We start from the raw sequence: 12,147 nt of genomic DNA on the forward strand, positions 1-12,147 counted from the left end.
TATTATTCCAGATTGTATACCTATGTGGGGAACAATTGTGTTTGTACATGAAGTTCCAAGTTAGAAGTACTTGTTCATGAAAGTTAGCAAGCTTAATAGGGATTTTACCCATATCAAAGTTGCATTTGAGTAAGAATTCTAGACCACCAATCTGTTGGAATATTAAATGAGGGATTATATTCCAAATGCAATCCTTATTTCTTTAATAGTTTTGTATCCATTTGATCTTAAAGATTATATTAGAGGTTTTAAAATCCAGAGCATTCAACACAATGGTGCTACCCTACAGAGTGCTGTTGAGGCTACTGTAGACCTTTGCAAAATAGTGTGTGTTAAATCTATTTGGTGACATGTGACTATATTTAGTATAGTTTGATCTAAAAAGGTTAACTTTAAATGTTTTTAAAAATGTTTTACCATTTTGGAAATTCACTGAGGATGGCCCTCCCCTTCCTCCTCTGAGGAGCCTCCATTGCTAGCTGTTGAAAATAAATAATTTAACCATTATCTTGTCAGGATAATTCAATGAGTTTACTATAAGTGGTAGAAGGTTCCTGTTGTCAGACTGGAGTAAATGACTGGCAGATTTTGGCATGCCATTCATGGTCCAAATGCTTTGTTTCACAGCCTCTGTGCAGCTTTAATGAAATGTACCACGACAAGTCTGCTAGAATGTACCACGAGAACACTTCGAAAACAGAAGACGACAAACACTTCACAAACAGAACACTTTATTGTGTGACCGAGTGAATTTAGGCACTGTGCGGTGGACGGAAATATTTTGCAGGCAAAAACAAGACTCCATCCTCTGAACAGAAATGTCACTTATTTTAAACCTGTTGCCATGGACTTTGCTACCGGTTCTTTCTCTGGCAGTGGACTGGTGGGATGTCTGTTCAGGAGGAGGAAGATGTCATGGGATGTTGGAGGTGTGCTGTGGAGACTTTACTCCTTGAGTGCCATGTTGCATACACAGGTCAATAACACGGTTGCTATAGCCGTACTCATTGTCGTACCTATGGGAGAGGGAGCGAGAGGAAGGAATCTTTATAATGTATATATACACTCAGAATTACTACATATATTGTGTGTGTGTGTAGGTCTGGATACATACCATGAGACCAGGTTGACAAAGTGGTCATTGAGTGCAATGCCTGCGCCAAAGATTGAAGAACGTTTGTCACCATTGAAGTCAGTGGAAACCACCTGAGCAACAGGCTCGTTACGTGAAAAACAGAAACGTTTCAGTTCATATGACCTTGAGGCTCAGCGCATGAGAGCAGGGAAAGCTTGGGCCCTGTTCAAGTAGTCTTAAAATGCATCCTTCCTTATTTCCTTCATTGTGGTACTCACTGACATGATTAGGGACTGCAACACAGACCCTTGCTCACACCTATCAAATCATGTTCGATCAGTGATTTCTATAAGTATGGAAGGAATGATGCATTTGATAGTATTCAAGCAGGGTCTTGGAATGGGAAAATATTTACCTGGTCCTCTGTGTATCCCACAATTCCTTTCATGGGTCCTTTGGAGGCCTCCTTGATGACTCTCTTGATCTCTTCATGAGGGGCCTGAGGCAGACAGGAGAAAACATTACATGTAGAACAAGAATGTACCTAAATGGAGACAAATTATTATGTATTAAGTGCCTGTTGTGTGTTACGTTTACAGTAACTAAAGGAAAGGTGCAAAAACAAGGGTCGTTTGTAGTTGGGTTGGGAGGGTGGTCAAGGGGAATTAAGTAGAGCTACTCTGAATTCCTGTTTTTTTACCCCTTTTTCGTGATATCAAATTGGTAGTTACAGTCTTGTCCCATCGCTGCAACTCCCCTACGGACTCGAGTGAGGCGGAGGTCAAGAGCCATTCGTCCTCCGAAACATGTCCCTGACAAGCCGCACTGTTTCTTGACATGATGCTTGCTTAACCCGGAAGCCAGACACATCAATGTGTTGGAGGAAACACCATCCATCTGGCGACCGCAGTCAGCTTGCAGGCACCCGGCCCGCCACAAGGAGTCGCTAGAGCATGATGGGACAGGGAAATCCCGGCCGGCAAAACCCTCCGCTAACCCGGACGACGCTGGGCCAACTGTGCTCCGCCTCATGGGTCCTCCCAGTCACGGCCGGCTGTGACACAGCCTGGGATCGAAGAGTAGCTCTACTTGTGTAGAACATCTTGTATTTCAATAAAATACCCCAAAAAGTGTAGAGAGGTGACGAGACTTACGTCCTTCTCAAGACAGACAGTCAGGTCAACCACAGACACGTTGGGGGTGGGGACACGAAGGCCATGCCGGTCAGCTTGCTGTGGGTCAGAAGGTTCAGTTAAATCTACATTCTGGGATAATAAAACAATGACAGCCCTGCCACTTGTTTTGATATACAGCTGAGGGATGGGGCTATAAAAAATGTTCATGCTTTCAAATATATAGTGAAAAGGACTATACAAATCCCACCCATTGGTCATAAAACCTCCATTACGAAACCAATGGTCCTAGATAACCTTGCTCACCGCCTTAGCGGTGCCGGTGGAGGCAGGAATAATGTTCTGGCTGGCACCACGTCCATCTCTCCACAGCTTACCGGAGGGCCCGTCAACAGTCTTCTGAGTGGCTGTGACGGAGTGAACTGTGCTCTGGGATGGAAACAAGTGATATGGATGCTAGTCTATGCAGGGTTTTGTTCATTAGGCACCAAAAGGAAGAAAACAGGAAGTTACTATCTGAAATGAACCACATTTTCTTTTTCTGTTGTGTGCTCTGATAAACATGACTCAGGACTTGTGCAGAGCTGAAACATGAGCGTTGTTAGCATGTACATTAATCGAGGCGTCAATGTTAGCATCAATGTTGACCCACTTTTATCACTACATCCCAGTCCGTGTGATAATTGTGCTTTTTTTATCATCCGTTCTTACCATGAGACCCTCAATGATGCCGAAGTTGTCGTTGATAACCTTGGCGATGGGAGCCAGGCAGTTAGTTGTACAGGAGGCGTTGCTGTGAGGACATGACATCATTATCAACATAATCTACATCCTCCCACTAGGAACAACCCTACATCATTTCAACTGTATTGTCAGCAGCACCAAGTCACTCCTCCACCCACCTTTGACCCACATGAAATCCTACCTTTCCGAAGTAAAATAGTTTCCCATGTTACCTAATCTGAATTGTTTTCTTACCTCGAGGAGATATGCAGCTGCCATAGAATTTGAATATAAGGCTTATGGAAAGCAATGTAAAGTAAACAATGCATAGAATGAGAGTACATTTTTCTTTACAAAACCATTGTTGAAAACAGTTCTGGTCCAAAATCTGTCAAACACAGGACCTTGTTTAGTGATATTGTCTCAAAGTTTAATTGGTGTGAGCAATTGTAGGATGTTTTTAGGCCATGTTTCACACTCGCATTCTCAGTAAGACTGAGTGATGATTTTTGACCTGCTGGAACTGAGTGTGTGTGTGCGTCTGTTTCAGCAATTGTTTGTACATGTGACATGTCACCCTGTGGCAGGAATGTTTGTACATGTCACACTGCTCCTTTAAAATAATGTCATGGGTGGAGGGGCTTACCTGACAACCTTCAGGGAGTTATCGTAATGATGGTGGTTGACACCCATCACGAACATGGGGGCATCGGCGCTGGGGGTGGAGATGATGACTCCCTTGGCACCTCCCTTCAGGTGAGCCTGTGGGGGTGATGAGTGGGGGGAGAGGTCAAAGGGTATGTTTGTGTAACAACAAATACACAGCATCAAGGCTGCCTTGCTTGGTTCAGTCTCATACAGCTGATGATATGCAAAATCGACAGTCTGTAGGCAAAAGTTAAGGTATCAATGTAAACAATTTACAGCAGAAAAATACATACAGCATTGTGCTCACTTGCTGCTCACCCACAACCTTATAGCCATGAAGTCTTATATATATATATATATATATCCACCAAATTCAAGTATAGACCATTGTCTGCTAGCGAAGCGGTACTTACAGAGGCCTTGTCGATGGTGGTGAACACACCGGTAGATTCCAAAACATAGGCAGCTCCAGCCTCTCCCCACTTGATCTGGGAAGGGCCCCTCCTGAAGATGGCAAAGAGATAGAAGTTAGGATTATACCATAAAACTAGTGTTAGAATTACAGAGGTAAAGAAAAGGAACAACACTTACTCATGGAAAACTGGGATGTGGAGGTTGCCAGTGATCAGCTTGCCATTCTCTTGCCTCACTTCACTGTGCTTCCAAACACCATGGGTGGAGTGATATTTGAACATGTAGACCTATGGAACAGTGGCAGGGGTAGAGAGCTGGTCAGTGATATTACATACAATCTTTAGGGAGGTGTTGAATATGTGTACAGTAAAGTTGTGCACCTGAGATATTTCTTGTTTAACCGAAACAAACCTGACCCACTCAATGTCTGACTTCAGTAAAACAGGTTTATATTTCTCAGTTTATTTCAATTTCCGTACCTTTTAAATTGTATATTTGTCGGTATATAAAGCAGTAGCCTATATAAAGTTCTCACCGTGTTGTTCAAGTCGATGAAGGGGTCATTGATGGCAATGATATTGACCTCTCTGCTCTTGGCGGCGGCACGGGTCACCAGGCGCCCAATACACCCAAATCTGTGAAGCGAAATCCCATAGTTTTATGATTAATCCCCATGTATCCATATGACCACACCATACCAGCAGGTGGCAGCAGCCCTATACTGACAGCTCCTCAAGGCCTGCCAACCTTGACTGATAACAACACTTGACATTTGCAGCCCAGACCCTTTGTTTATGCCTAATATGGTTGGGGTTGTGCAGCGTGCTGACCCATAGAACAGACAAGTGCGGCTTGAGGACACAAATTGTAGAAGCAGGGAAGGGACAAGGCTGGTCAGTGTAACATTTGTAGTTTGCCTATCCAGTAGTCTGATGTCAAGATTAATCCACGCTCCACACTATCAGTTGTGTATATCTAGCTCCCCCAACCCCAAAAATAATGTAAAAGAGGAGTACCGCAAATGACATGGTGCGCATCTTGGGTAACATGGACTTCAACGGAAGACCACTTATGTATGAAAACAGTTCAGGAACTTGGAGTGTAATTCCCCTTTAAATGCCCAGTTGCAGCATAACTTGGGTGTAAAGTTCAGTGGAATACACACTGTATGTGCGGTATGCACCGTTCCCTTTACTGTTTAACTCAAGCAGACTACTGATAGGCCCACATTAGTCAAACACTGTCAATTCTGGAGACTTAAGTTGTCACCACTCACAAGCGGGTGAGAAATGTCTAGATTAGACTATTCGCCATATTGCAGACTCTTGTAGCCAGCTAGTGAAACGATATAGAGAGAGCGAGATAGACCAATCAAGTCCACCGACAGTGGAAGATATAATCTTTGTGATTGAGGAGTTGGTGTGACGATCGTTGTTCTAATAGAACATACTGGAACTTTGCCCAGTGACACAAGCAGACAAACCCCCAACTAAAATGAGTCCTGCACACAAGGGTCAATGTATGGCCCAGCAAAATAGTCAAAGTACGTCAGAAAGGAGCCAGTGTACAGTATGTCAGAAACAGTGGAGGCTGCCGAGGGGAGGACGGCTCATAACGGCTGGAACGGAGACGAATGGAAAAAAACTGTGAAACCAGGTATTTGATACAATTCCAACTCTTCCGTCCCAGCCATTACCACCAGCCCGCTCTCCACAATTAAGGTGCCACCAACCTCCTGTGGTCAGAAACAACACAGGGCGAAAAACAAGTGTTTGGTAACAGTTTGGTCAAAGTCATTTTGTTCTGCGCCTGCTTTCCCAAAAGCCTTAAGATGCTAAGTTCATTGTTAGAACCATAGAACCATAGGATCCTATGGTTCTATGATTAACTTAGCCATAAGATGCTTTTGGGAAATCTGGCCCGGGTCAATAAAGTTAGATCATAACTATACTCCACAAAGCATTTTTCAATGGGTCAACAAGATTGGCTTTGCCGGAACTGTGAACAGTCAGCATGATCAATTAGTCAGTCATAACGAGACATCATTTAGTTACCATACTAAGGTTGGTCAGCAGGAGTGAAATATCAAACTGCAAGGCACAGCGTTTGGTCTTTCAAGTAGGCACAGTTAAACATTCAGGTTGATTTGGGGAAAGGGCCTATCAAAACAAACGTTAATCTTCCTGTGGCTCAGTGACAGCTGCAGATTGGTCAAACAAAGGTTAGAGGGATATGATTGGTCTAACAGCTCCTCCAAACAAGTCTCAGTGTGACCTCTGAACTTTAGCCGAGAAGGTTAGCAGGATATTATTAGATGGATAGAATAAAGGAATGTGACAGCTGAGGAGAGATACAAGAGTGTTGCAGAGAGGCGGTTGGAAAGAAGTAGAGAATGGTATTGGCCAGACCAGGGTCTTATTCATTAGGGCACAAGGTGGCAAAAAAAATTGCAATGGAAAATGAAAAGCAGCATCTTATTGGACAAGTTCAGGTAGTCCCTTCTCATTTCGTCCTGTTTGCTTCCGTTTCGTTTCTAGTGAAAACTGTATAACCCAGGCTTGTGAACTTAAGAGCAAGCACCTATGGTATGTACAGTACAGAAGTGCAACACAATCCAGGATATGTCCTGTGACCCGATCCTGTCAACAGCCATTCCTTATGTTTTCTTTAAGATATGCAATTTTAAATATGCAATTTTAAATATAAAAAAAATTGCCCAGTGACAGAAGCAGACACACCCCCAACTAAAAAAGGAGCCATACATACAAGGGTCAATGTACGGCCCAGGAGTTTGGTCAGGCTTATGAACTTGAGAGCAAGCACCTATGGAACGTACAGTGAGGGAAAAAAGTATTTGATCCCCTGCTGATTTTGTACGTTTGCCCACTGACAAAGAAATGATCAGTCTATAATTTTAATGGTAGGTTTATTTGAACAGTGAGAGACAGAATAACAAAGAAATCCAGAAAAACCCATGTCAAAAATGTTATAAATTGATTTGCATTTTAATGAGGGAAATAAGTATTTGACCCCCTCTCAATCAGAAAGATTTCTGGCTCCCAGGTGTCTTTTATACAGGTAATGAGCTGAGATTAGGAGCACACTCTTAAAGGGAGTGCTCCTAATTGCAGTTTGTTACCTGTATAAAAGACACCTGTCCACAGAAGCAATCAATCAATCAGATTCCAAACTCTCCACCATGGCCAAGACCAAAGAGCTCTCCAAGGATGTCAGGGACAAGATTGTAGACCTACACAAGGCTGGAATGGGCTACAAGACCATCGCCAAGCAGCTTGGTGAGAAGGTGACAACAGTTGGTGCGATTATTCGCAAATGGAAGAAACACAAAAGAACCCTCCCTCAGCCTGGGGCTCCATGCAAGATCTCACCTTGTGGAGTTGCAATGATTATGAGAACGGTGAGGAATAGCCCAGAACTACACGGGAGGATCTTGTCAATGATCTCAAGGCAGCTGGGACCATAGTCACCAAGAAAACAATTGGTAACACATTACGCCGTGAAGGACTGAAATCCTGCAGCGCCCGCAAGGTCCCCCTGCTCAAGAAAGCACATATACATGCCCGTCTGAAGTTTGCCAATGAACATCTGAATGATTCAGAAGACAACTGGGTGAAAGTGTTGTGGTCAGATGAGACCAAAATGGAGCTCTTTGGCATCAACTCAACTCGCCGTGTTTGGAGGAGGAGAAATGTTGCCTATGACCCCAAGAACACCATCCCCACCGTCAAACATGGAGGTAAAAACATTATGCTTTGGGGGTGTTTTTCTGCTAAGGGGACGGGATAACATCACCGCATCAAAGGGACGATGGACAGGGCCATGTACCGTCAAATCGGGTGAGTACCTCCTTCCCTCAGCCAGGGCATTGAAAATGGGTCGTGGATGGGTATTTCAGCATGACAATGACCAAAAACACACAGCCAAGGCAACAAAGGAGTGGCTCAAGAAGAAGCACATTAAGGTCCTAGAGTGGCCTAGCCAGTCTCCAGACCTTAATCCCATAGAAAATCTGTGGAGGGAGCTGGAGGTTCGAGTTGCCATACGTCAGCCTCGAAACCTTAATGACTTGGAGAAGATCTACAAAGAGGAGTGGGACAAAATCCCTCCTGAGATGTGTGCAAACCTGGTGGCCAACTACAAGAAATGTCTGACCTCTATGATTGCCAACCAGGGTTTTGCCACCAAGTACTAAGTCATGTTTTGCAGAGGGGTCAAATACTTATTTCTCTTATTAAAATGCAAATCATTTTATAACATTTTTGACATGCGTTTTTCTGGATTTTTTGTTGTTGTTATTCTGTCTCTCACTGTTCAAATAAACCTACCATTAAAATTATAGACTGATAATTTCTTTGTCAGTGGGCAAACGTATAAAATCAGCAGGGGATCAAATACTTTTTTCCCTCACTGTATAGCACAGAAGTGCAATGCAACCCAGGGTATTATCTTGTCACTCGATCCTGTCAAGTCTGTCCTTCTGTTCTTTTGAAAATATATCATTTTAAAGGTAAATTTGCCCACAGAAAAAGCTAATTACCCATTGTTCCAATCTTCACCATTTTTCCTGATATGGTCCAGACCTCTGAAAGTAAATTAAAAAAAAAGTAAAAATACATAATAACTTGTTTTACTTTAACTGTACTTGGTTATATTATGTATGAGGCAACATTTTAATAAGCAACTAAAATCCCCTAGGTACATCACTACATTAAGCATCACTGATTAACAGCCACAATAGAAAGAAACTAGCAGTGAAAAATACTGATCTATTTTGTGGCATCTATAGAATCCCCAAGAATTGTACAGTGCAGACATTACAATCATTTCAAAGAGCCCATTTAAAATGTTTTGCTCCCCTAAAATATTCAACCATGCATGCCAGGTAATTTTTTCTCTCATCTACACCAATTGTAGCCTACATCCATACAAATTGCAGTCATACAAGACAGCTATTCAAAACACCAGGTAGGACTTCACCTGCCAAAGTGCAAATTGCCACATGTAATCAACACATAATTGTATAATTAAATTCCAAGTTGGCTACGAAGGCATAAAGAGCTTAATGTATGTTCCTATAGGGTACATGGACACGCCCCCGCGTGAACACAAACTCATGCGCGCAGGCCCCTTCAGAATGTTAAGTCACAGATGAACAGCAGAGCCAATTGGTCGTTGTCCCAATCGAGTTTCATTTTAATTACAGAACAGGACATTAATTTGGATGACACCCCCCCACTACTGATGTGATCATCATGGCAACATAGCATATGTAATGAACTGCATGCATCTTTGCAAAAAAGAGGAAGATGGGCAATTTCCATTTGGATTGATTTGATAGTAGGATAATAATTGGATTACCCAATTGCTTAACTTTAACTTTATTTAAAGGCTATAATCTTTGGGGAAAAAAACATTTAGAATCTTTGGGGAAAAAAACATGTAATAATATTTTTTCAGGGCATTGGGTGTGCTTGGCTGCAATATAGTATGTTGCAATGAAAGGCAGTTGAAAGAACATGGGATAAAGCCCAATGATAACAGTGTGTCCATCAGTTGGCCTTTTGCAAAGGTAAGACCACCAGTACACTAGGACTAGTTTACAGTCAAGGGCGCTCTTCTCAAGTTCAGAGTATGACACTTTGAGCAGTGTTTGACTTGGGCAGGAGCTCACCGGAGCTGAGTATCGGCACCTCAAATGTTCTACTGCTCAAGCTCCTGTTCCTCTTACAGAATATTAGCTCAAAAGTATTGTGGAGCTCCTGCACCTAAATATAAACAGTACCAGCACCCAAAATGAGTTCCCAAACCAATTTCAGTCCAACTCAAGCACTGACTTTGAGAAATGAAGGGGCATGTGATGATCTGGTGCCCTTTGCTATGTGATATCCTTCATGAGTTAGGAACAAATATACACAGGCAGTTAGAAAAGCTAAGGCTAGCTTTTTCCAACAGAAATTTGCATCCTGTAGTACTAACTCAAAAAAGTTCTGGGACACTGTAAAGTCCATGGAGAATAAGAGCACCTCCTCCCAGCTGCCCACTGCTTTGAGGCTAGGAAACACTGTTGCCACCAATAAATCCACTATAATTGAGAATTTCAATAAGCATTTCTCTACGGCTGGCCATGCTTTCCACCTGGCTACCCCAACCCCGGTCAACTGCCCAGCACCCTCCACAGCAACCCGCCAAAGCCCCCACCATTTCTCCTTCACCCAAATCCAGATAGCTGATGTTCTGAAAGAGCTGCAAAATCTGGACCCATACAAATCAGCCGGGCTAGACAATCTGGACCCTCTCTTTCTAAAATTATCTGCCGAAATTGTTGCAACCCCTATTACTAGCCTATTCAATCTCTCTTTCGTATCATCTGAGATTCCCAAAGATTGGAAAGCTGCCGCGGTCATCCCCCTCTTCAAAGGGGGTGACACTCTAGACCCAAACTGCTACAGACCTATATCTATCCTACCCTGTCTTTCTAAGGTCTTCGAAAGCCAAGTTAACAAACAGATTACCGACCATTTCTAATCCCACCGTACCTTCTCCGCTATGCAATCTGGTTTCAGAGCTGGTCATGGGTGCACCTCAGCCACGCTCAAGGTCCTAAACGACACCATAACCGCCATCGATAAGAGACATTACTGTGCAGCCGTATTCATCGACCTGGCCAAGGCTTTCGACTCTGTCAATCGCCACATTCTTATTGGCAGACTCGACAGCCTTGGTTTCTCAAATGATTGCCTCGCCTGGTTTACCAACTACTTCTCTGATAGAGTTCAGTGTGTCAAATCGGAGGGCCTGTTGTCCGGACCTCTGGCAGTCTCTATGGGTGTGCCACAGGGTTCAATTCTCGGGCCGACTCTCTTCTCTGTATACATCAATGATGTTGCTCTTGCTGCTGGTGATTCTCTGATCCACCTCTACGCAGACGACACCATTCTGTATACTTCTGGCCCCTCTTTGGACACTGTGTTAACTAACCTCCAGACGAGCTTCAATGCCATACAACTCTCCTTCCGTGGCCTCCAACTGCTCTTAAACGCAAGTAAAACTAAATGCATGCTATTCAATCGATCACTGCCCGCACCTGCTCGCCCGTCCAGCATCACTACTCTGGACGGCTCTGACTTAGAATACGTGGACAACTACAAATACCTGGGTGTCTGGTTAGACTGTAAACTCTCCTTCCAGACTCACATTAAGCATCTCCAATCCAAAATTAAATCTAGAATCGGCTTCCTATATCGCAACAAAGCACCCTTCACTCATGCTGCCAAACATACCCTCGTAAAACTGACCATCCTACCAATCCTCGACTTCGGTGATGTCATCTATAAAATAGCCTCCAACACTCTACTCAACAAACTGGATGCAGTCTATCACAGTGCCATCCGTTTTGTCACCAAAGCCCCATACACTACCCATCATTGCGACCTGTACGCTCACATTGGTTGACCCTCGCTTCATACTCGTCGCCAAACCCACTGGCTACAGGTTATCTACAAGTCTCTGCTAGGTAAAGCCCCGCCTTATCTCAGCTCACTGGTCACCATAGCAGCACCCACTCGTAGTACGCGCTCCAGCAGGTATATCTCACTGGTCACCCCCAAAGCCAATTCCTCCTTTGGTTGTCTTTCCTTCCAGTTCTCTGCTGCCAATGACTGGAACGAACTGCAAAAATCTCTGAAGCTGGAGACTCATACCTCCCTCACTAGCTTTAAGCACCAGCTGTCAGAGCAGCTCACAGATCACTGCACCTGTACATAGCCCATCTGTAAACAGCCCATCTATCTACCTACCTCATCCCCATACTGTATTTATTTATTTATCTTGCTCCTTTGCCCCCCAGTATCTCTACTTGCACATTCATCTTTTTCACATCTACCATTCCAGTGTTTAATTGCTATATTGTAATTACTTCGCCACCATAGCCTATTTATTGCCTTACTGTATTGCCTTACTTCTACTGTATTATTGACTGTATGTTTTGTTTATTCCATGTGTAACTAACTCTGTGTTGTTGTATGTGTCGAATTTCTATGCCTTATCTTGGCCAGGTCGCAGTTGCAAATGAGAACTTGTTCTCAACTAGCCTACCTGGTTAATAAATAAAGGTGAAATAAATAAAAAAAATTA

General features: G+C 43.4%; 1 protein-coding gene across 1 annotated transcript; it reads right to left on the reverse strand.

The window, feature by feature from the left end:
• Positions 1-730: 730 nt before the first annotated feature.
• LOC115176188 (glyceraldehyde-3-phosphate dehydrogenase-like) lies at positions 731-6,104 on the reverse strand. The gene is made up of 11 exons (XM_029736059.1): positions 6,048-6,104; positions 4,529-4,628; positions 4,171-4,307; positions 3,993-4,083; positions 3,578-3,693; positions 2,920-3,001; positions 2,515-2,637; positions 2,230-2,307; positions 1,491-1,574; positions 1,115-1,218; positions 731-1,016 (listed from the first exon to the last, which is right to left on the reverse strand). Exons 3-11 carry the CDS (start codon positions 4,272-4,274, stop codon positions 914-916), a joined length of 885 nt encoding a protein of 294 aa, XP_029591919.1. The 5' UTR covers positions 4,275-4,307; positions 4,529-4,628; positions 6,048-6,104; the 3' UTR covers positions 731-913.
• Between the last annotated feature and the right edge of the window lie 6,043 nt (positions 6,105-12,147).

This window comes from Salmo trutta, chromosome 36 (genome assembly GCF_901001165.1).
Source record: "Salmo trutta chromosome 36, fSalTru1.1, whole genome shotgun sequence".
NCBI classification, from domain to species: Eukaryota; Metazoa; Chordata; class Actinopteri; order Salmoniformes; family Salmonidae; genus Salmo; species Salmo trutta.

What these genes read in the sequence shown, in the direction of transcription:
- LOC115176188 (XM_029736059.1), bottom strand. Translation starts at nt 4,274, where the DNA reads ATGTTCAAATATCACTCCACCCATGGTGTTTGGAAGCACAGTGAAGTG. An exon ending in CCACCATCGACAAGGCCTCT is followed by an intron (nt 3,694 to 3,992) that starts GTAAGTACCGCT and finishes TCACCCCCACAG; the next exon opens with GCTCACCTGAAGGGAGGTGC. An exon ending in GCATCATTGAGGGTCTCATG is followed by an intron (nt 2,638 to 2,919) that starts GTAAGAACGGAT and finishes TTTCCATCCCAG; the next exon opens with AGCACAGTTCACTCCGTCAC.